General features: G+C 33.2%; 2 protein-coding genes across 6 annotated transcripts in view; one reads left to right on the top strand and one right to left on the bottom strand.

Moving 5' to 3' along the window:
- Positions 1 to 342: 342 nt before the first annotated feature.
- On the top strand, positions 343 to 5,325 carry LOC108774808 (importin subunit alpha). The gene is made up of 12 exons (XM_018541008.1): positions 343 to 545; positions 653 to 908; positions 999 to 1,137; positions 1,935 to 2,295; positions 2,512 to 2,662; positions 2,983 to 3,094; positions 3,173 to 3,315; positions 3,716 to 3,972; positions 4,080 to 4,338; positions 4,429 to 4,561; positions 4,646 to 5,004; positions 5,317 to 5,325. The coding sequence occupies exons 1-12, from the start codon at positions 430 to 432 to the stop codon at positions 5,323 to 5,325; spliced, it is 2,295 nt and encodes a 764-aa protein (XP_018396510.1). The 5' UTR covers positions 343 to 429.
- Positions 5,326 to 6,157: 832 nt separating this feature from the next.
- LOC108774817 (uncharacterized) overlaps positions 6,158 to 24,002 on the bottom strand; it is a 24,009-nt gene continuing 6,164 nt past the window's right edge. For 2 of the 5 annotated variants that reach the window (XM_018541015.1, XM_018541014.1), the window contains exons 2-12: positions 12,245 to 12,484; positions 11,829 to 12,157; positions 10,921 to 11,163; positions 10,757 to 10,777; positions 9,625 to 9,931; positions 7,942 to 8,443; positions 7,681 to 7,839; positions 7,370 to 7,545; positions 7,102 to 7,308; positions 6,996 to 7,019; positions 6,158 to 6,691 (exon numbers count right to left, since the gene is read on the bottom strand). In XM_018541015.1, coding sequence (XP_018396517.1) covers positions 6,612 to 6,691; positions 6,996 to 7,019; positions 7,102 to 7,308; positions 7,370 to 7,545; positions 7,681 to 7,839; positions 7,942 to 8,443; positions 9,625 to 9,931; positions 10,757 to 10,777; positions 10,921 to 11,163; positions 11,829 to 12,157; positions 12,245 to 12,365 — 2,169 coding nt within the window. In that variant the 5' untranslated portion in view covers positions 12,366 to 12,484 and the 3' untranslated portion in view covers positions 6,158 to 6,611. The remainder of the gene's footprint in view (positions 6,692 to 6,995; positions 7,020 to 7,101; positions 7,309 to 7,369; positions 7,546 to 7,680; positions 7,840 to 7,941; positions 8,444 to 9,624; positions 9,932 to 10,756; positions 10,778 to 10,920; positions 11,164 to 11,828; positions 12,158 to 12,244; positions 12,485 to 24,002) is intronic. The other 3 variants (XM_018541017.1, XM_018541018.1, XM_018541019.1) reach the window with 3 other exon arrangements.

The raw sequence follows: 24,002 nt of genomic DNA, 5'->3' as shown, positions 1-24,002 counted from the left end.
AAGCCACAAATACAAGCTGCATATAATGTTTTATTAAATTTTTTATACATTTTGTATTTATTTCAAATTTTTCTTTTTTTTTTTGTATATTGTTTTAAATTTTATACATATGTATATAAGTAGCAATTAACATTTTGCTATTCAAATTTGCCCTAATATCATTAAAGTACCTACTGTGTAAATATTTACAAACATTCCTTTAATATGCAATGTATATATCTCTCTTAGGAGGCTGGAATAGAAAGAAATGCTTCATCAGTGGAATTACGTAAAGCTAAGAAGGATCAGCGTCTAAAACGACGTAGTTTTGTTACACAAAATCAAAAACTGTCGGATTTATCGAATAAAGCTGACGTATCACTCGCTTCTGCTCATTCTATAAATGAAATAATAAAGCACGTAAAGTCATCAAATGAAGTAATACAATTTATGGCAATTCAGGATTGCAGAAAGTTATTAAGTCGAGAAAAAAATCCTCCTATAAATGATATAATAGAAGGTGGCATAGTACCATATTTGATCGAATTGTTAGATGAACAATTAAAGTATGTACCATATATGAAAATTATGAAAGTGATTTATTGATTTAAGTAAATTATTTTTTCATATATTTATGAGAGAAACAAGATATAATTTATTTATTTCTATTTAGCATTCCTTTGCAATTTGAAGTAACATGGATATTAAATAACATAGCCTCTGGTACATCCGTACAAACACAAAATGTTATAAAACATGGAGCAATACCAAAATTAGTGTACCTACTTAAATCTTCATCATCTAATGTTGCGGAACAAGCAACGTGGGCCTTAGGAAATATAGTCGCAGATGAACCATATGCACGTGATTTTGTTCTTGAATGTGGCGCTCTACCTCTTTTGTCGGAGTTAATTAAACCTGATACTTCAGTAAGTGATACTATATTTAACAACCCTTTTGATTACATTTGTCTTATTTGCTTTCATATTGTCGATATTAACATTAAAAAATTTTATTAGGTGACGTTCATGCGTAACATAGTATGGACTTTATCGTACTTATCAAGAAACAAGAATATACCGCCACCATTTGAATTAATTAAACCTGTTCTACCAATATTTAATCGTTTACTTGATTCTACAGATCGAGATGTACTTGGTAAGATGTTCATGTTATCTGTTATTGTTATTTAATATATATATTGAATGGTGATATCAGTAGACTCGTAAGATTTAAAAATCCTAGAAAGTGAAATGTCTAATCGCGCCTTGTAACAGGATGTTAGTGTTTTATTATCATTGTGTGAATATTATATACCGCGTATGTAGTTCCCCTAATCGCGTGCCGAAATTTGTTCAGACTTACAACGCAACTCTAAAAATATTAACAACATTGTGAAGAATATCACTACGTCGACTAGACAATAGAGGTCTATAGTTACTCATTCCAATTCTCGCAACTGCCGAATTATGTGAGTAATTGTTTATATAGAACTTCTTTCTAACATCTCCCCAAGGCGTCTAAGGTAGGTTTCCATTACAATGCCTTACTGATGAGTCCAGTAGTGGAAACCGTAGGACGAAACGCCAACTTGTGATATTCTTCGCAAACTTATTTTTCGCAGATTTTAAATTATCATTACTTTAATATTAAATTTTAATATATGTATTTCAACATACATATTATTAAGATCTAATAAGATGCTATAGCATCGAAATTTGTTAGATTGTTTGTCAATTTAACTAAAGTGATATTACCGTGGTAGTTGTTTAGAGTTGCGTTGTAAGTCTGAAAAAATTTCGGCACGCGATTAGGGGAATTACATATGCGGTATATAATATTCACACAATGATAATAAAACACTAACATCCTGTTACAAGACTCGATTAGGCATTTCACTTTCTATTATTTAATACATAATTTATTTTGAATTTGAAATACACTATTGTTTGCAGTCCTAGATGATATTTGTTGGGCACTTTCCGATCTTACTGATGGATCCAACGACAAAATACAAGCAGTACTAGAAGCTGGTATTATACCGAAACTCGTAGAAATGTTGACTTTACAGGAACTATCTATTCTTACTCCAGCATTGCGTACAGTTGGAAATATAGTAACAGGTAATGATGCTCAAACAGATGCTGTAATTCATGCAGGAGGACTGTCACATCTTGGTGCTTTGTTGCGGTTTCCTCACGCCAAAATTGTAAAGGAAGCTGCTTGGGCAATTAGTAATATTATGGCTGGTAATGAGGACCAAATCCAAAGTGCGATAGATGCTGGTCTGTTGTCACCATTAATAGAAGTACTCCAGTTTGTAAGTATATTTGTATTAAAATATAAACAAATCTCTCGATGTTAAAACAATAGAGCATGATAACAAGGGCAAATCCAAGAGTCAACGCAACTTACAATTTAAATTTTCAAGTATATTAAAACTTCTGAATATGTATGCGTACAAAATTTTAATTATATTCAGAAGTTTTAATATACTTGAAAATTTAAATTGTAAGTTGCGTTGATTCTCAGATTTTCGCCCTTGTTATCATCCTCTATAGTATATTTGTACATATATGAAAATGCTTGGGCAATTAGTAATATTATGGCTGGTAATGAGGACCAAATCCAAAGTGCGATAGATGCTGGTCTGTTGTCACCATTAATAGAAGTACTCCAGTTTGTAAGTATATTTGTATTAAACAAATCTTTCGATGTTAAAACAATAGAGCATGATAACAAGGGCAAATCCAAGAGTCAACGCAACTTACAATTTAAATTTTCAAGTATATTAAAACTTCTGAATATGTATGCGTACAAAATTTTAATTATATTCAGAAGTTTTAATATACTTGAAAATTTAAATTGTAAGTTGCGTTGATTCTCAGATTTTCGCCCTTGTTATCATCCTCTATAGTATATTTGTACATATATGAAAAAATCAGTCAAAAATTTGTTTTAAATATTTCTATAAAGAATTTTATGAATATATCCATTTTTAAGGAGGATTATAAGTCACAAATACAAGCTGCATGGGCTATAACGAACTTGACAAAAAGAGGAACAATTCAACATTTATCTCAATTAGTAGAAGCGGGTGTATTGCCACCTTTTTGTAATTTATTAGAATCGAAGGATTGGAATGATATTATTGTTGTATTAGATGGTTTAACTAATATTTTACGTGCTGCAGGGAAAATAGGGCAAGCAAAAAGACTTGCTATTACGATAGAAGAAGCTGGAGGCTTAGATAAAATAGAAGCTCTTCAATATCATTCGAATGAAAAAATTAGTCAAAAATCTAAGGCTATAATCGACGCGTTTTTTTCTCAAAAGGTTTGTATATTTTGTTCACAAATAATTTTATCTAAATAGATAAAATACATATTATGAATAAAATTGTAATTTTATTTATTAATTGTTGGTACATTGCATTGCTGCTGGAATTAATTCATGCGAGATATATAAGATTCATATACAAGAGTCCCATTTTAAATGATACTTTAATACATCTCAAGTATAATATGTAGAATCAAAAAAATTTCAGAAAAGTTATGTGACATCAAGAGGGATATAAGATGATATAGTACTTGTATATTGTTTTAAATTTTATACATATGTATATAAGTAGTAATTAACATTTTGCTATTCAAATTTGCCCTAATATCATTAAAGTACCTACTGTGTATATATTTACAACCATTCCTTTAATATGTAATGTGTATATCTCTCTTAGGATCATAAATTGTTAAAACGACGTAACCTTCGTATATCAAATCGAGAACTGTCGGATTTATCGAATAAAGCTGACGTATCACTCACTTCTATAAATGAAATAATAAAGCACGTAAAGTCATCAGACGAAACATTACAATTAATGGCAATTCACGCTTGCAGAAAGTTATTAAGTCGAAGAAAAAATCCTCCTATAAATGATATAATAGAAGGTGGCATAGTACCATGTTTCATTGAGCTTTTAGATAATCTTATTGAGTATGTACCATATATGAAAATTATGAAAGTGATTTATTGATTTAAGTAAATTATTTTTTCATACATTTATGAGAGAAACAAGATATAATTTATTTATTTTTATTTAGCATTCCTTTGCAATTTGAAGTAACATGGATATTAACTAAAATAGCCTCTGGTACATCTGTACAAACACAAAATGTTATAAAACAATTTATAAGTTATGGAGCAATACCAAAATTAGTGAACCTACTTAAATCTTCATCACGTACTGTTGCGGAACAAGCAGCGTGGGCCTTAAGAAATATAGCCGAAGATGCATGTGATGATGTTCTTAAACATGATACTCTACCTCTTTTGTTAAAATTAATTAAACTTGATATTTCAGTAAGTGATATTATATTTAACAACCCTTTTTATTACATTTGTCTTATTTGCTTTCGTATTGTCGATATTAACATTAAAAAATTTTATTAGGTGACACTCATGCGAAAATTAATCGGCAATTTATGTAATTTATGTAGAAATCAGAATGCACCATTTGAATTAATTAAACCTGTTCTACCAATATTTAATGATTTACTCAATTATGCAGATCGATATGTACTTGGTAAGATGTTCATATTAGGTATCTGTTATTATTATTTAATATATAATTTATTTTGAATTTGAAATACACTATTGTTTGTCCTAGCTGATACTTGTTGGACACTTTTCTATCTTACTAATGGATCCAAAGACGCAATGCAAGCAGTATTAGAAACTGGCATTGTACCGAAACTCGTAGAGATGTTGAATTTACAGGAAAGAATTATTATTACTCCAGCATTGCGTACAGTTGTAAATATAACATCAGGCAATGATGCTCAAACAAATGCTGTAATTCATGCGGGAGGACTGTCACATCTTGGTGCTTTGTTGCGGTTTCCTCACGCCAAAATTGTAAAGGAAGCTGCTTGGGCAATTAGTAATATTATGGCTGGTAATGAGGACCAAATCCAAAGTGCGATAGATGCTGGTCTGTTGTCACCATTAATAGAAGTACTCCAGTTTGTAAGTATATTTGTATTAAAATATAAACAAATCTCTCGATGTTAAAACAATAGAGCATGATAACAAGGGCAAATCCAAGAGTCAACGCAACTTACAATTTAAATTTTCAAGTATATTAAAACTTCTGAATATGTATGCGTACAAAATTTTAATTATATTCAGAAGTTTTAATATACTTGAAAATTTTTCAACATTTATCTCAATTAGTAGGAGCGGGTGTATTGCCACCTTTTTGTAATTTATTAGAATCGAAGGATTGGAATGTTATTATTGTTGTATTAGATGGTTTAACTAATATTTTACACGCTGCAGAGAAAATAGAACAAGAAGAAAGACTTGCTATTATGATAGAAGAAGCTGGAGGATTGGATAAAATAGAAGTTCTTCAACATCATTCGAATGAACAAGTTTGTCAAAAATCTAAGGCTATAATCGACGCGTTTTTTTCTCAAAAGGTTTGTATATTTTGTTCACAAATAATTTTATCTAAATAGATAAAATACATATTATGAATAAAATTGTAATTTTATTTATATTAATCTACTAAATAGAAAAAGCATCAATTATGATTAAAGTTAGATGTTGGAATATATCTATATGTAAATATTTAAAATCTCAGATATACCATTTTTTCAAACTTGCAACATAATCAAACTGAAATAATATTTCCAGACAGAGGGCCACGATTGAGGAGCACGACTATCAGTTCCACGTACGGAGCGGTCAATAAGCAGGGTGAATCTCAGCCATTGACGGGAATGAACACTATCACTGCCGTTCTGCCAGATTCTTTCGTTTCATGCAAAAACGCGTCGAATAAGCTTAATTTGATCGATTTTTAAGGTGAGGCAGTGATTCTGTATAATTAATTACCACTTTGAAAATATATGTATAGTCAGTAAATGATAATATTCTCTCCAACATGTTTTTATTTCATTTTTTGTATACATTTATATCAACTCACAGAAACGTAACATTTGTCTAGTCAAATAGACATCTTTTATTGATATATTTATCGGATTTATTATATGTTACATGTAAAGACGCATGTAAGTTTTGCTGTAATAATTTCATCAAAAAAAGTTTGTTTATTTTTAATTGTATATACCCCTCAAGTATATCACAAGAGTTATATGAACACAGAAGGATTGTACTAAAAAAAAAATAAATTTAATAGAAAACTAAAGAAATATTACTTGTCGTTTTTCGTGGACGTTTTGTACATAAAAAATGTCTTCCTACCTCTTTCTAAATGCTTTCTTATCTCTTTGTTACTGCGATACGTGACAGATTCGCATTATGCTGCTCGCTATATGCTTACGCTTTAATGGTTACAAATAGATACTGATAAAGCTCGTAGAACATATTTGAGCAAATAGTGATCCTTGTGATTCATTTAAATAATAACATTAAGAAACAGAAACTATAATATGTCGAGTCGGCTTAAATTAACAAATGACGATAAATGCGACGCAACGCAAAATATTGTACTTGAAAACACATACTTCGTTAGCACTTAGTCACTGATGACATTTATACGTTGCATTGTGGAATCATTGTTGCAGTGTTGTTTCTAGAACTCTTCATTCGTTCATACAGATAACTTCTCAGTATCGAAATTGACCTTTTCTGCCCATTCCATTATGATATACTCTCAGTGGCGTGTAATTTCCATTTCCGTTCATAGCTACATTTGCAAAATTGTAAAAAAAATTATGAAAACGATGAAGATTATAAACATAGCACGCGTTCGGAAACAGCCCAATTCCTCATACATGCAAAAAAGGGAGACATCTCTCGAGGAAATACGCAGAACTGATATTTTTCAGATCGATCGTAACGTATTTCAGTTCATGATCGTTAAAACCAGAAAAGTCAGTTCCGAAGATTTCCACGTAGATAAGATATATTATTATTAGGTAAATTACATATGTTCTGAAGAACCTGAAATATGTAAATATAGAAAATCTTGAGCGCGTTCGATCACTTACTCAATTCGTAATCTCTTATGGCAGCTTGCAAAGCCAAAATTAAAGTTAGAAGAAGTACGAAGACTTTGATTGGCTTAAGCGCGTATATTAAAATACCTGCGCTTACCTTGCACGATTGTGGAGGGTTGACGGGGACCCTGGATGGTATGTGCTCGACATCTCGGCTTCAATAGACCATGATACAATATGAAATACAGACTGGCAACAATGGCCGCTGCTACCGCCATACAACGAAACACAAATCTCAGTGATTGTACGATGTCCTCATCACCGAAATTGATATAAGCACCTATGACGGATCCGAGACATCGGCCTATGCAGAATATTAATAATTCAGTTCTGTTTGTCCATTCAGTTACAATCTGGAAACGTACCGATGCAAAAGTGAGCTATCACAGGCCACGCTTGGGCAGTCACGGTCAAATGACGCGGTACCAAGTGTCTCAGGTAGAGAATAGCAGTAACCCACATTATTCCTAAGGTGAATACTTCTAAAGCTTCCGAGATGAGAGACCACCAGGGATCAGATACAAGACTCAGTCCGGTGAATCTGGCCAAATTATCAATAGTATAATAGAATTTTCAATACTTTTTGAAACGAATAACAAATGAAAACTTAGCGACAAGATCTTTCAATTAAACTGATCGCGCGATTATCAGACTAGACTAAAAAAAACTTACCTACCTGATTATGTACACCGTAAAGGCAGTGATAAGAAGATTACTGTGTCCACAGTAATCTACAAGATGTTCAGACTTCCAGAGGAACAGGAACGCAGGTATCGCTCCGACGGTCATAGCGACCCCGATAGAAAGTTCATCGCCTCCTAATCTTTGCAGATGCCTGTATTAAAGAAAGAAATTCTTAATATCTCGGACGAGTGCATTATTGCAATTAAATTATTATATTTTTTAACGACCTGAGGCTATCTTAACAAACTCTTACAAAGGTAGGTAGCTGTCCATCGCGCTCCAAAAGGTTCCCATGACTAGTAGGACAAAGATCAGGGCAACGGTCTCGCTGCCGTACCTCTTGACAGCGCTCATTGGCAACGCAAGCATGCCACTTCTCGTATGCCACCACCATTCTGGTGGACTGAGAGGCATGCCGTCTGCTGACAGAGCAATGATGGCCGCAAGGATCATCAATGCGGCGTGTAGGACAAGAGGCAACCAATAAGCTGGTCCGATGTTACTTGTCAAAGTGCTCAAATAGCCGGTCAGTGGTCCCAATAGAGCAAAACCAAGGGAGCCGAAAGCCAATTGACGTCCCACGTCGCCGCGACCACACGACGTCTCCCTTGTTGCAATCACCACCGCTGCGTCGATCAGGGCGACAGCGGTTGTCGGGAAAATATCCGCGACCGATCGCACGAACAGGTACATCCAGAACGCCGCTTCCGTCCACACTCCGGTAAGCTGGCATTGGCTATCCACCAGTACGCTACCTAAAACATCGACATTACATTATCATATGTTATCATACAGTATATCCTTCGTAAAAAAAGTACTATTAGTGTCACTGCTAGTGCAATATGCAGCGAAGTAATTAGCAAAAAAAAATAAATTATAAAAAAAATTTGATTAAAAATAAGAAATGATTAAAATAATTGATTAAAATCGATTTTTTTATTCAAATTTGTGTTAAAATAATTTCCGCAAGTGCGGAAATGCGATTACTGTAGATTACTCCCAGTAGTGATACTATTAGTGCAACTAGTAGTAAATTTAATACTGCACTTCTGTACTACTAGTTACGAGCAGTGTTACTACTACTGATCATCGACATATAGTACTGGACGCATGCGGCGAAATCTCTTTGATCTTTCGTGTTGACGGACCTAGAAAGAGTAAGGTAAATGTTTGGGCACGGAACTCTCTTTCTACTATTGTTCTATTGGTCGAATTGTATTGCAGGAGAGGGAGGACAGTAACGTATTCTTTAAAGTCAGGAGCCATTACAGAGGTATTATTACGCAGCAATACTACTGTGGTGCAGTTTAAAATCGGAAAATTATATACATTATATTAGATACAAAATAAAATTGTGTAATATGGTTTCTACGTGTATTTTATATATTTTATTTTATACACAATTTTATAATGCCTCAGGGAGGGCCCTTGATTACATGATTCACTACTACCCAAACATCGTTCTATCTCTTTCTAGGTCTGTCAACATGGTTTCGATGCTATGCTCCGTCCAGTACTATATGTCGATGCTACTGATTACTACTCATACCAACAGTGACACTACTGTATTTACAGTAGTGATACTACAGCACTAGCAATGACACTAGTAGTACTTTTTTATGAGGGATTATTATCACCGGCATAAAGGAATTAGATATTCTTCTATTTCTCCATTGTTAGGCTACATAAAAATAAATGAAACGAATGAAGATGATATATAGGTGTCTCTTTTTTCAAACTATTATTATCTATAACTATACTACTAAAAAATTATATATGCTGGAGTCACGTAAAAGTTAGAACGTGATTGTTGCAGTAACAATTTGATCTTGAGAATATTTTTTAATACTACATTTCCAATCACTTAATTATTGATTTTAATCGGACGATTTTGCATGAAACTTAATAATTAATTCTATATACAATAGATCGTTACCCGCGAGAGTATATGGATCGACAAGATCGCATTCTACGGAGCAACTCTGATTAAATGGGGCCATGAAGACTTCTAGTTTGTGTGGTATGCGACAGGCGAAGTATTCGGCTACGGGATATGCACACCATTCATCCTCGTTTTCAGGATTCAGTGCTTGTCCGAGGCTACCGTTCACTGATAGTGTGCCGGAGTACTCTGTGTAAACGTGACAGACGATGTTATCGTTCTCGTCCTTGTAGCACATATGTGGCGGCTCATAATCAATCATGACGTAACGACGATTTTTTTTCGTCTCGTCACGATTCTCCTGCACAGGGATAATAACTTATGTAATTACTAATTATATCTTAATCTAATAAAGAAAATAAAATTTTATTTATGATATTATCAGTTAATTTGTTACTTTAATGTATATACATATGTATATGTATTAGGGCTTCAAGATTGATTCGAATTTTTTAAGATATCCGAATAGTAAGTCGAATCTGGATCTCGAATTCGGTTCCGAATTCGCAGCAAACTTATAGTAAATTTGATTGGCCGACTTTACTTACCTTTACTTCTATTTTATTGGTATATGATTATAATATATTGAATAAATTTTTCAGAAGGTTGCACTGCAATTCTTTATGCAATTTCAAATATTCAATTTTCTGCTTTTTTTTATATTTTAAGGAACCTACAAAATAATTCAATATATTATGGTTACAACTTTCTCTTTTATAAATTTAATAATTTTAATAATATAAATTAATAAGTTTTATGTAACGTAAATTAATTTTATTTTTCTTAAAGTATATATGTGAATTAAAATTCAATTTTTATTATCACATTTAAAAATTAACTTATATTAAAAGTCATTAAATACATCGACATTTTTTTTCTTTCTTGATCTAAATTCAGTTTCGAATCTGATCGGGATCTGAGTCTTCAGATCCGCGAATCCGAATAATTCAGTTATCTGGATTACTTCGAATAATACGATTTTGAGTTCTCGGATTGAAACCGATTTCGGATATCCGAATATCTAGAAGCTCTAATATGTATAATATATTAATCAGTACAAAATTACAAATTACAATAAATCAATAATAAGAATGCTCGATCTTTCGATATCGTTTGCTTCACTTACTTTTGCTGCAAGTTTCTCAATCTTTATTGGACGCATGTAATATCAGTTAAATCTATTTATAACTAGACTTTTATTTTATTAATTTATATTATGTTAAATTTCTTACATAGAATAAAATAAATTAATTATTGAAATATCGTGTCTTACACTATATGGCTGTTTACCTGCACATAGAGTTCATTATTTAACGGAGCAACAGTAGTCTCGCCACTGCCGTCAAAAAGATCGGGTTCAACGTCGGCGTTGTTTCGGAGCGTCGTCGAACGTGCAGTCCATTCCAAATGTCGTTGCCAGCCGATTGGATAGCAAGCATAGCTACAATTTGTTAGCAGCATGGCACCCATGCCGCTGTCATAATCAGCCCAGCGGTGGCAGCCAAAACGATCCTTGCACCTCTCTTGTCGTACCTACAAGTTTAGTATTAGAAAATGGTTTAGTTATATATAGAAAAGAGCAATAATTACCTAAGAAGAATTCAAATATTCCTGATTCTTTACATCTATACATTATTAGGTTGGAGGAAAAGTTCTCCGGTATTTTATTATAGCTCAAAATTGTATATTATACATTTAAAAAATTAGTGATTATACTATTCGATAGAGCAAAATTTTCAGTTTTAAGAATCGGATTTTTTAATTGTGATACGATAAAATCATTATATAAACTTCGTTAAAAAATTAACGGAGTTATGAGCAATTAAAATCACAACGTTCCTTTACTTAATTCACGAATAATTCAGGAACAAAAAATCGTAGGAACATTTTTTAAAAACAAATTTTTAGGAAAAACTTTCATGTTAGATAGTCGAAAATGTGAGCGCTCGCTGCTATTGGATGATCTAAATCTAAAAGAATATATCAATAGCAGTGAGCACTCACGGATCTGCTCCTCAACAGTTGAATCTGCTGAACGCGACCATTGTATATATATTATAATTTATAATTTAGAGTTAACAAAAACCACAGAACTTTTCCTCCAACCTAATATAGTTAAAATATTCTCCAGATATATTTTTAGTCTGTTTTATTTTTTTTATATTTTTTTATTTTCATTTCATAGCTAATAAACGTACCATCGCACCGCGCCAATCGCAATTGAACTTAAAGTACGGGCCTGCTCCGGCTGGTAACGTGCGATCCACTGCGGGCACCAGCATCAGTAGCGAATAGAAGAGTGCTGAAAAGATGCAAGCGACGGCGATCATCACGCGGAGATAACGACCGGTCGACGATTTATCGTTGGTGATCTGGTGACCGGCGAGCTTGTCAGCAATCGGTCCCGCTATTAGCGGCCCCAGTATCGCTACCGCTGGTGAAATCATCGACACGAACCTAACGTTTTCGATGCTCAGTCCTACCTTCGTCATGTGCAGCGGAAGAAACGGGAAGAGACAGCCGATACCTAAAGAGGAATAAAATCGTAGATTGCAATTGCAACAGAGACCGCTCAAATTGAAACAACTGGCTAAATACACCGATCACTGCTTACCTCCGAAAAAGATGAAGAGAAGACACTTGAGCGATATCAGATTCGTATTTATGAGCTTTTTCTTCGGCAAGTCTTTCTCCGTATCCTGATGCATCTTCTCCGTTGACGTCGTCGTGGCCATCGCGAATGCGAGCAGCCGGTCTCTCTTACTCGAGAACAATAGTGAGCGTGCAGTCGGTCGATCGGGACGACCTGGAGCCGTCTACTATGCTGAATGATCGCCTATCTCCATCGTCCAACCTGGTGAATATGCGCGCTTAAGATTACATCAAAGGAACAATTACGGATAACGAAGCTATTTATAAATGTTTACGAACAAATAGATGGGGTGGAGAGCGAGCAACATAATGTACTAAACATAAAGCGGCATTTTGATATTAATAATTATGCTTAATTGTGCTTAAAAGGAAATTTTGTTTCTGTAAATGCTGTGAATTATAAAAAAAAATTTATTTGTAGTAGAACTATGCTAGATATAAAACGGAATTTATCCCATTGTTATAATTAAGATTTACAAGGAACGTTTCACAGGTCCAGAACCGATTTGATTCAAAATTTAACTTGAAATATGTTGTTAAACACAAAAATCTAAGAGATATGTATTTTTTATTCGTCCATTATATAACTTATTTTTAAGAGGTGAAACATCTTTTTGAATAAAAATGGTTTTTCTGTTTCGAGCCGAAAATACTTTTTTTTTTCTCTTTGAGCTGAATATCGTCAAAAGTATAAAAGATAGAAAACATTTTTGTAAACAAAAATTGTACGGTTTTAAGAGTACTTTAAAGTTGTAAAGAAGAAATTTTTTGATGGAGATATTTTGTTAAATAAAAAAATTAACCGTACTTGCAACCGTACAATTTTTGTTTAAAAACATTTTTTCTATCTTTTATACTTCCGACGATATTCAGCTTAAAGAGAAAAAAAAAATTTTTTTTTCAAAAGAATGTTTCACCTCTTAAACATGAGTTAGCGCATGTATAAAAGAAATATGTATCTCTTAGTTTTTGTGTTTAACAATAATATATTTCAAGAAAAATGAAATCGGTTCCGGACAGTTGTAAAACGTCCCTTGTTAGTATATAGTTAGTCGTCGTAAATGAATTCCGACACGTCGACCTTTGTGACTTAGGTCGATCGAGACAGATTGTCATGCGAATCGGCCACGTGTACAATGTATAGTAATCGGGCAGGAAGACCATTGCACCTTCACGCGCGTGCTGCCGGAACATCAAAGGCAATCCGTACGGATGTGATATGTCGATCGATGCCACGTGTGCAGGTTCGTAGCATGATGACAATAATGAAGCCGTTGTACCATATTTGCACCTCATTGGTGACAAATGTGCTTCGAAATTAGGTGGGCCTTATTCGGCTCAGGTACCTTATATTGACTTGAAATTCGTTGATACAATGAACTTTTAATAAAAATTATGAATATTACATTGAGAATTTTTTATTACGATAACTTTGGATTTATTTTATTATTAATATAAAAAATCAATGTTTGTTAATTTTCTGTACTTGAGAATGCATCATAACTTTTTCTTACTTTATAGGTAACTTTAACTCAATAAATTTTAACTTGAAAATATTAACAGCATTGAAAATCTATATCTTGTGATGTAAGTCCCATACATAACTCGTGATACCATTTACCCAGTGAGAAAGCTAATATCAAATCGATATCGATACCATCAAAACACATCGACGCGGTGCATGCATATAAGCATCAGTTTATCCTTGTTTCTATCAAATATCATACAAGGAAAAGAGATGGGCTTTATTTGATGAATATGTCGTTCCTAAACAATATATTATTCTAAAAAATTGGTATATATATTTATTATTTTTACTGATTAGAGAGTTGAATAATATTATAGTATGTTATAATAAATTACAAAATAACGTATATTTAATAAACTTTTTAAAATATTATCAATTTATTGCAGCGGATTTTTATAAAAACGACACAAAACGTCCATCTCGTCACAAAGTTCACATTATACTAAAAAACCGAGTTGTTGCCGGTTCTATTTTTCTATCGGCCCTATGACATATCTTTTAAGCATATAATTTAGACATAAAGTGCATTTATAAGCGGTAATTTTAAAAGTGGGCCTTATTTTGTTCTGGGTTTTATTCGGCTCAGATACCTTAAACGTCATTCATTGATACTACGAACAAAATTTTTTTCAGTATATTATATAGGTAATAAGAATTATAAAATTATAGTATTCGTCGAAATGCAATTTGATTTCGTCCTTGGACGAAAATTCACGTTTATTATTAGATATCATATTGGAAAAATCGTCCAGATTAATAAAAGCGATAATTGAAGACAGTAGGTCGGCAATTAATATTCCACAGCACACGCGATGTTTTATTCCTCGCAGTAGTGCTCACGACAAATCTTCATACGAGAGCGTTTAATAGAAAGAGTTGCGAAACTTTTTCACCGTCACATTCGAAGGATAAAGAGATTCGAGGCATTTTGAGCTTCTGTTGTGAACTCGGTCGTAAGGTTCTATGTGTGTATAAACATGACGATTATTCATGAATGAACATACCTACGCGTACGTATATCTTACGTGTCGAGAATTTATATCAAGGCAAACGCGCCCGTACAATTACATGGATGCGTTTCTAAAGTATTGCCATATCAATCTTCCGATCCAGATGCAACGAATTCGCAGGCGTGCATGCATATGTACGATACGTAAGTATGTGTGCGTTGTACTTGCTGTGACGATCGATTTTCACTGAGCACGCAGCGGTGATACGCTAATTATATTATAACAAATTGCTCTGTTTTCCCGCAACTGTGTCACTTTCATTGAAAATCGACCTCTGTATATACATATATAAAGCTGAATCTATTTTTGAAACTTTCATTTAATCAATAGAATTCTTGCAGAGATACGTATAAAAAAGGTTGTAATAATTCCAGTTTTGGGATAGCTAGGAATTTTCAAAATTGAAAATTTTTCATGAAAATCTAATATCTCATTGTAAATTCGAATGTAAAAAATTACTTCAATATGTGTGTGTGTGTGTGTGTGTGTTGTGTAATTTACTTTTCCGCGTAAAAATAACACACTATACATAAATACGAAGAGAATTTTTTTTTAATTTACCTTGAAAATATTATAGTCGTTGGACAACAATGTATTTCGAAGAATTTTATATATAAACAATATCAAATCTTATTGGATCGTGAGAGTTTAAACTAGTAAGTATCGATGAGAAAATGCCGTAACAGTCAAGCTGGATCTTGGATGCTTCTATATAATTTCGTGTAAATTTATATACTATGTATGTAAGATTCTTAAAAATTTATATACATATAAATCTCTTTCATTTATTAAAATTATAATAAAATATAAAATAAATTCGATTAATTTTATTAAAGTGCATAGTAAAAATCTTTAAAATATTGAATTGTACCATAACACGAGACTGGTGTCACAGTTTTTGAGTGTACTTAGTGATTTTTAGAAGTAATAAGTTATTTAATTTTTTAAATAAAGCTGCGAAAATGTGACAATTAACCCCGTGTTCATAGTTGTCACACGTTCTAAGACTAGCAATAGCATATTTATTATGAACATATAAAAAATATAATTTTTATTTTAATGATAGTTCTATATTTTGAGAAGTAATATTAATTATAGTATTAAAATACAAATAAAATACAGTTATTTTAATCATAAAATAAATAATTTGTTTTTATACTGTAGTTTTTATATGAAAAACGTAAAAAATATATATATTTATTATATGTATAACATATGTATGTGAAATATAATATATATTTATAAAAGTATTTTTTCTAAAAGTGTGTCGAGCTAAAGTAATCCAGTCTCATTTTGGTCAATCTACTCCATATAACACACCATTTTTAATAAAAGAGATTATATTTACAAACATTGTTAGGATAACGATTAATTAATTGTAGCAAAAATTTTCTAAGATTCATTGTCTATGAATACTAGAATATCGCGATTAATAATGCCAAAGATTTGTTAGACAACAAAATAGGTGATAAGAAAAATTTACTCACCAATTTCATTTTTATAAAAGTCGTTGTAAACATATACAATGCTTTTAATGCAAACCATTTTACACAACAAATTAATATTATATCAGCAATCTACAGTAAAAAAAGATTTTTCTGCCATATAATGATTGAGTTATAATTTAATAACATTTAATATTTTGATAATCTATCCCGTACGACAACCAGCCCTTCCTTATTATATTTTTAGGGTAAATTTTATAAGAAAAAATTCTTTTATATACACTCTGTATACAAAAATGAATTTACATATTTAAATGTAGTATTATATAATAAAGTATTTATGTGTTTAATTGTAAAATTTTTTAATACCATGGTATGATTGATCTTGCTCTTACAATTAGTTCCTCATTGAATATAAATAAATGTACAATATAAACCAATCGTATTAAAGAATCTCACAACAGTAGAACAAAGCTGTTTTTTCTGCAGCCATTAAAATCACTTTTCAGTTTTTATTTGGATTTGCAGGGTTTCCTTGAGAGTTCTGATTTTAGAATAACCGCAGAGTATTATGATCGATTCGCTTCTTCCAGCCTTTCATTGAGTCTATTTTTCTTTCACATTTCAAATATTTTCTTTTCGAGATTCTCACATTATTTCTCATTCAATATTACTTCCATTTATGATTAAATATATAGGAGAACGAGCAGGCGGTTGAAAACAGTCGCGCAATTTATCTTTGTGTATCCCTTTTGTCTTTCTGGATTGATTACGTCGCCGTCGTAATTGTCGTCGTTACGTGTAAACGACAAACTCGGTTACGTAGCTTGCGGCTAAGCTATGTCACCATTCTTTCTGCACGGGCTTCTCGTCCTACGCCAATTCACAATTAAACGTCCCGCCTCCTCTTCATTTAGTCGATCGGCACCTTCCGCTTGGTAAAATTTCGTTGCAATCAACAATCACGGATGTGAAGTAACACGAATGAATTTTCGGAGGAACGAACTTTTTGGACTCGGGTGATGAAATTTTACATCAAATTAGCTTTTTTTTTTTTACCTTTCGCGTATACTTACAATAAAAGAAAGTGGTGTCATTAACAAATGTTATTTAATCATTTTTAACCATCTTTTGGGCTTTATTTAATTTTGCAATGTTTTGAGATGTTTATTAGCATCATTATTAAATCGACGATATATAATTTATAATATTATTTTCAATTATAATTTATCATTGCGTTTCAAGTCCAACAATTCGAATCGGCGCGTAGTTCATGGAACTGCAAAGAGATATTTATAAATTTAAAATCTTCATATGTGAATTTCATTAAGTATCAAAATTTGCTTCAACTGAAAGTATAGAACTCTTTTTCTTATTTAATTTATTCTTATCAATCTAAACAATTTCCATTTATAATTATTAATTTTACATTTGATTTATTTTAAATTTTATATGAAAGAGACAATTTCATTCATTCGCGTACATGTGAATATGCCTCGATGTGCGATCAACATTCTTTCCTGCTGAATAGCCTGCTTTGAAGTTATGGGCACAATTGATTGCAATTGCGATGTTAATTGTTGTACTCTTATCTAGGGAATCCGTTCGTCGGTCTTGAAATGATTGCGAAACAGGCTAAAAGCGGACAATGTGTATGCTGGAACAGCATTTCTAACTGGGTTAACGACAGGTTGCGGAAGCCTCGGATGTTTTGCTTAAAGAATCTGTCGTGCTCACCCCTCATAAACATGATTCCAACATGAAAATCTCTCTCTTTCTCTCTCTTTCCCCCCTTTCTCATTTATGTACAATGAGTTTCGATTTAAGATATATAATTTATTGTAAATTAAATAGCTACAAAGCTGTGTATGAATAAAGATTATTCATTTAGATATTCATTCATTCACCATATCCGCATATTTTGCAAATAATAACACGCGTCATAAAACGGAACCTAAATTCTATTGTCATGTGCAAAACACGCATCAAGTTCCCTTCCTAGAAGATCACCAGACTGTTTATCAACATATATACCTATATATCGATTACTTGATCTAATCTTAACTGGTAGCACAAACTCCATCCGTTTCGCTTCTACGCCGAACAGTTTTAATCCTCCTTGATGCAATTTACGAGACAATTTGCTACTATAGTACTAAGTAAGAAAAGCTGCATACATAAAGATTTCCACGCATTTTCCATATGTATTATGATTGACGGCTATAAATAAGCGTTTATAAATGACTAGGCGAGGTGTATCTAATCTAACTTTATATTTATATCCATACTGTGTAACAGACGGAAGTTATTAAGTCTGCATATATCAAGCGCAATACTATAATAATACGTCTAATATCTTTCCCACTTATATTAACAGATAACTTTTACGGAGCATTTTAAATCGTAATATTTTTTTAAATAATTCGGTATTCGATGTGGGTTTTTTTAAATTTCTATATACATGTATATTGTATATGTATTAATTTTTCTAAATAATTTAATTAATGTTTCAATTTTACGAATCGCTTGAAAAAAAAAAAAAAACATTTGTTTGGAGTTGATGTTCGACCAACAGGACATTTGATGCGACTGCAAAATCTTACATAAACACATTGATTTTGGATCAAAGTGCAAAGTAAGAATTTTTTTCTTTCTTTACAACATCTAGTATATAGTCCTCCGTAAGACTGCTATATTACATCACCGAGAACAGGTCTCTGCGGTTACGTCAATATTCAACTTTGTATCGTCACGAGTCACTGAATATCCATTGGATATCTACGATCATGGTATACGGTTTGAAGTTGCTAAAAATAGTTGTTACGCGATTATCATAAATTTAAAAACCCAATGGAATATATCTCGTCGGCCGTCACTTAAAATTTTTGATTGTTTCCTTGGAACACGAACGCGATGCATGAGCGATTGTGAAAATTACCGTTCCTTTCTTTGTAACCTCAGTACAAAAGATGTTTAGTACATATAGTACCATAACTTTTATGTTTATAAATTAAAAAAGGAAAATACAGGACTCGTTAGTATTTAAAATATAATAAAAGGGTACAAGAGTCACACAATCAAGACTGAAAGTTTAAAACAACGCTAATGTATTGACATAATTAAATATATATGCAAATATAAAAATATAATGATTAACACAAAAAAATCAAACAATAATAAATCATATAAAGCGTTGAATAATGTACAAATCTTTACATGTTTCGGCCTCGGGTTTCGGCCCTCTTCAGATGTACGTATTAAATTATAATAAAATTATGACGGTTTTTGTTAGAAATTAATAAAATTATGGATTAAATGAATAAATGAGAGGTTATTCGGAGAAACGTGGATACTTTCTGTCAAGCGATTGGATGACCGATTGCAAAGATATCTCATGATTCTCTTATAGGTCCCTTGATTGTAACAATAGTCAGGATAAATTGTCAAATAATATAATTAAAAATAATTAAAAATTGAATATACAAAAATTGTGTAACGTCTAAAGATAAAACAATCCGTCTAATTGTCATGCAGAGAGTACACATAAATTTTATGTTTATATTTATTAAAGTGCATCTCTATATGTTGCGGGCTGGATATCGATAACGACAAGAGCCTACAATTGCGCATTTTATTTATGGATAGACATAATTTGGACGAACGGGTTCTTGGGGATCATCGTAATTGTCCAAATCGAGAATTACTTTTCTCCGATGAGGAATGAAAAATCCTCTTTCTCTCTCACGAGCGAGAAAAGGGGCAGTTGTTTCTTTCTCATTTATATTATCCATCCCCATGATAATTTGGACAATAGATATTCACGCAGTTGTTCTCATTTTTTTAAATTTTGATAATGGAACGATTAAAAAAAAAAAAAAAAGGAAAAAATTGTAAAACGCAATATTTGCTCTTCTTCGCAACGAAAGTTTCCTCTTCAATGGCGAGCCCTCCGGGCTGACAGTCCGAGAGGTGGCGATTAAACCTTCCAAAAGCATGCAGTTCGCGTGTGCATACGAGATCGGACATGCTTCGATTCTCTAAATATAGCCTGTTTTATTACGGCCCACGGTTCAATTGCGCGCACGTGCTGTACGACTAAATGAGGCGTGAGAAATCGACGCGTAACCGTTGTTCGTTGACGCCTCAAAAGAATACAGCAAGTAGTTTGTAAAAAAAAGTATATAAACAACATGCGTATTTCATACAGTACATAAAACATCGTATTACATGCACATCGATCTTTACCTTCTCTTTTTTCTGACAGATGGAACGTGTCGGGAATTTGTGAGATAGATATAAATTTCTTTTGAAATTTTCCTTCTTTTGTACGGTCAGCACAAAAGATGTTTAATATGTAGTACCATAAGTTTTATATTTATATTTATTAAAGTGCATCTCTCTCTCTCTCTCTCTCTATGTTGCGAACGGAACGTCGATAACGACAAAACGAACTTAACCAGTGACTGTATATATACAGTTTGCTAAAATCGAGTACCAGCGATGAGGAATCGATCGTAACTACTTTGGGCTTCGTCACGAGATAAAAGACTCGAGGGCGTTCTCTCAAGGCGATCCTCTTACTTCCTGTCGCGATTATCGCTTATCGTTTACTATGTAAATCATATTACGAACAATCGCCGCCGTCTCACGCGTTCTCAGGTCGTCGCGCAGCACGCAACCGCGTCCGCACGGCTATTATACTTTTATTACGTATGTACATGGAACGCGCCTTGTCATCGGGCGCGTGCATGTGGCCTTTCGCTGTTCCCGCGGAGTAATCTAACGTGCGACTCTCGAAATTGGGTTAATGAAATCGTGGAGGGAGAAAGGGAGGAACTACCGGCGTGATCTCACCCGATGATGGTCGCCTTTCCTACGAACGTTTTGTAAAATCGTTCCGTTTGGTGAGTACTATCGATCTCGCGCAGTAATCATCAGAGTCAGCACTACAGCGTATAATTACATTGATATTATTTTTCTTTCTTTCTTTCTTTTATTTTTACATCTTTGATAGTTTTACGAGGCTCCGCCTCTCTCGTAACCCCGGCATGATGGACGTGACACTTTTCTGACGGAGCGCGGAAGTGAACATATACGAGGTCACTTCTTTTTTCTTTCCTTACGAATCGATAAGTAATGGAAAAGTCGCATCAGCGAGCGGAACGAGGCGCGTATTTGCGACGACGTGCGAGTGTATACGCGAGCATTGCGATGTATCTATACAAGAAATGCATCAGTATTTCAATGGAAATCTATGAAAAAAGCGTCGGTGGATCTCTTTCGCTCGTCTGAAAGAAAAAAAGGAAACAGACATGCCGAAGGAATTTAATATTTATCATTGATATATGTATTTGTGTGGAATGTATGTGGAAAATAACTTAGTAATTTATATGGATTTTCAGAAAATGAAGGAGAAATTCACATCTGAATCTGCGAAGACGTAGAAAGTTAGCGCAAAGAAAGATTCTGGTCTACAATGTTTACGTCATTTGTTTCAGATGTCACTCGCACGTTCTTGGCATCTTTACAATTCGTCAGATCCGCCGTGTCGTAACGTTGACAACCAGAATATAGATCGGTCTGTCGTATACTCTATACAGCATCCAAGCAAAGACGTTAGGTCGTCTCAAGATCTTTCTTTTCCAAATTGCTGATTTTGAGAAAATAGAAGTCTAGTTAAAGTACTCGAAGAATATTATTATAAATTATATTCAAGTTTCTTAAACAAATCTTGCAATTTTACGCATTACGTACACATTGAATAATTTTAGCCGCCAAACAAAAACATTGAAATAAAGTAAATAATTGTGTAAATTGTACTCGATAATTTAAAACAAAAAACACTTTTTTAAACCATTACATTGTCAGAAATTGTTATTCTTTTCGTCGTTCGTCCGTAAATTTTAAGTTTCGCTTTTAACATAAATACGTTTATACTGTTTTTTTTGTGCGCACTGTTAACCGAGCTGTACTTAGTTTTGTTTGATTTTCTATTGGTTTTTTCGTTTCTAAGTCTTCAAACTACAATATATTTTTATATTGTTCCTAATTATAGAAACCTCTGGTAAAATGTTTATATATTTGTAAGCTTTACGTATTATTTATAGATTTTAATTTATCTACCACTATTTATGATAAAAAAAAATATCCTTTAAAGTTCAACATTACCGCGAGACGAAGGGTTAATTATATTATATACAGAGAAAAATAGAAAGAAGCGAAAAAGAGAAATATAATTTACCGACATATCAGAATTATGCTATTCAGATGTCACGTACGTAAATAGATATTAATAGTTAGACGAGAGTCCATACATATACGGGGACTATTTTTATCTGTGGACGTGGATATCATTCGCTGATTTACACAAATTGCCGCAGGCATTGTTCTCGCATGAAACACCAACTCCAAATGGTAAAAATCTGCGACCCTATATACCACTACTACGAATCAGTGATTCAATTGAGAAGCAGCAGCCGTGTGAGACGCGGGAACAGATTTCGCGATCGATGAAAACAACTCGTTCAGACCCTTGCACGATCGAGCAACTATAATTCCACCTCATCAATCTCCCTCCCCCTCTTGTCGCGATGCTTTTAAACTGAGCACCCCTTTTGGATAATAGTATATGCTTCGGGTAAAATCGCTACTTGGGGGAACTTGCCTTCTCTAGCAACTTCTATAGAAATGGTATAAATATGACACGTTGAATAATCGTCTAATTCTGTGGCGTAATTCCGTTCATACGAATTCCGACGACACGTCACGTGTTTTGACCTGTTGAGGTCTTTAGAATTTTCGTGAATACATTAAACGATTAAACGATAAGCCACGAAACAAAAGTAGATATATTAATAATTAATTTGATTAATTTTATTAATTATATATATAATTTCAACGTTAAAATTTCAACAACATTAAAATCAATTGTATTAATTTCAACGTTAGATATTAAACACAGAAAAACGATGCTGTGTTGGTACACATTGTGATAAAACTTGCGGCTGGAAAGGTGGGACGCCCTTTTACGCAAATGCAATCATGGGCATTGTCTCTGTGATCGACCGCAGAAAAAACTTTTCAGCATAAGAAGAGGAAATTATCTTACAGTCGGAACTTTCGCCGCCGCTGTGTTATTTTTCGCGATTATTCGTGCGATAAATGCGAAACAACAATGCGGCAACTTATTCAAAACGGTCGACACACGCTCACACTTTACGCTTTTCCATAAATCCGCACGCGAAGGGTACTGCCATCGCGTCGACGCGATCGAAAGTTTTGATTCGCGAAATAAATGAAGGACTCCCGCGGAATCGTGATATGTATATATTACAAGACCGCTATAGAGATGGCAGTACTTTTCCAATAACCACGATTTCACGTTCGTTCCGCCAAGTTCCACGGCATAATGGTGGTGCCATCGCAGCACGAGACCGTCATCGCCGCCGATATTGTGATCCTCACTGTACAAAGACATCTTCCATGTGGAAGCGATCGATTCAGTTAGTATTCAAACATATTTGGTATATGCATTAAAGATTATTTCCCTCTCTATCTCGAAAAAGCTCGACAGAAAAATTATTTCCCGTAAATAAAAAATGTATTACAAAATGTGATAGATAATAAAATATTAAAGAAGCTAAACGAGCGGGAAAAAATTCCTACTTGTAAAATTATAGTGATTTTCTCTTAATTACAGGTGGAATACATTGTTGAGGAGTTGGGGGGGGGGGGGGG

This window comes from Cyphomyrmex costatus, unplaced genomic scaffold (assembly GCF_001594065.2).
Source record: "Cyphomyrmex costatus isolate MS0001 unplaced genomic scaffold, Ccosl1.0 scaffold275, whole genome shotgun sequence".
Taxonomy (NCBI): domain Eukaryota; kingdom Metazoa; phylum Arthropoda; class Insecta; order Hymenoptera; family Formicidae; genus Cyphomyrmex; species Cyphomyrmex costatus.
This window is presented reverse-complemented; position numbering and strand designations above follow the sequence as displayed.

Bases quoted from the DNA above. Each gene is read 5' to 3' on its own strand.
- LOC108774808 (XM_018541008.1), top strand. From the start codon at position 430: ATGGCAATTCAGGATTGCAGAAAGTTATTAAGTCGAGAAAAAAATCCT. The intron at 546-652 runs GTATGTACCATA...ATTTCTATTTAG, and splicing joins TTGTTAGATGAACAATTAAA to CATTCCTTTGCAATTTGAAG. The intron at 4,562-4,645 runs GTAAGATGTTCA...TGTTTGTCCTAG, and splicing joins TGCAGATCGATATGTACTTG to CTGATACTTGTTGGACACTT.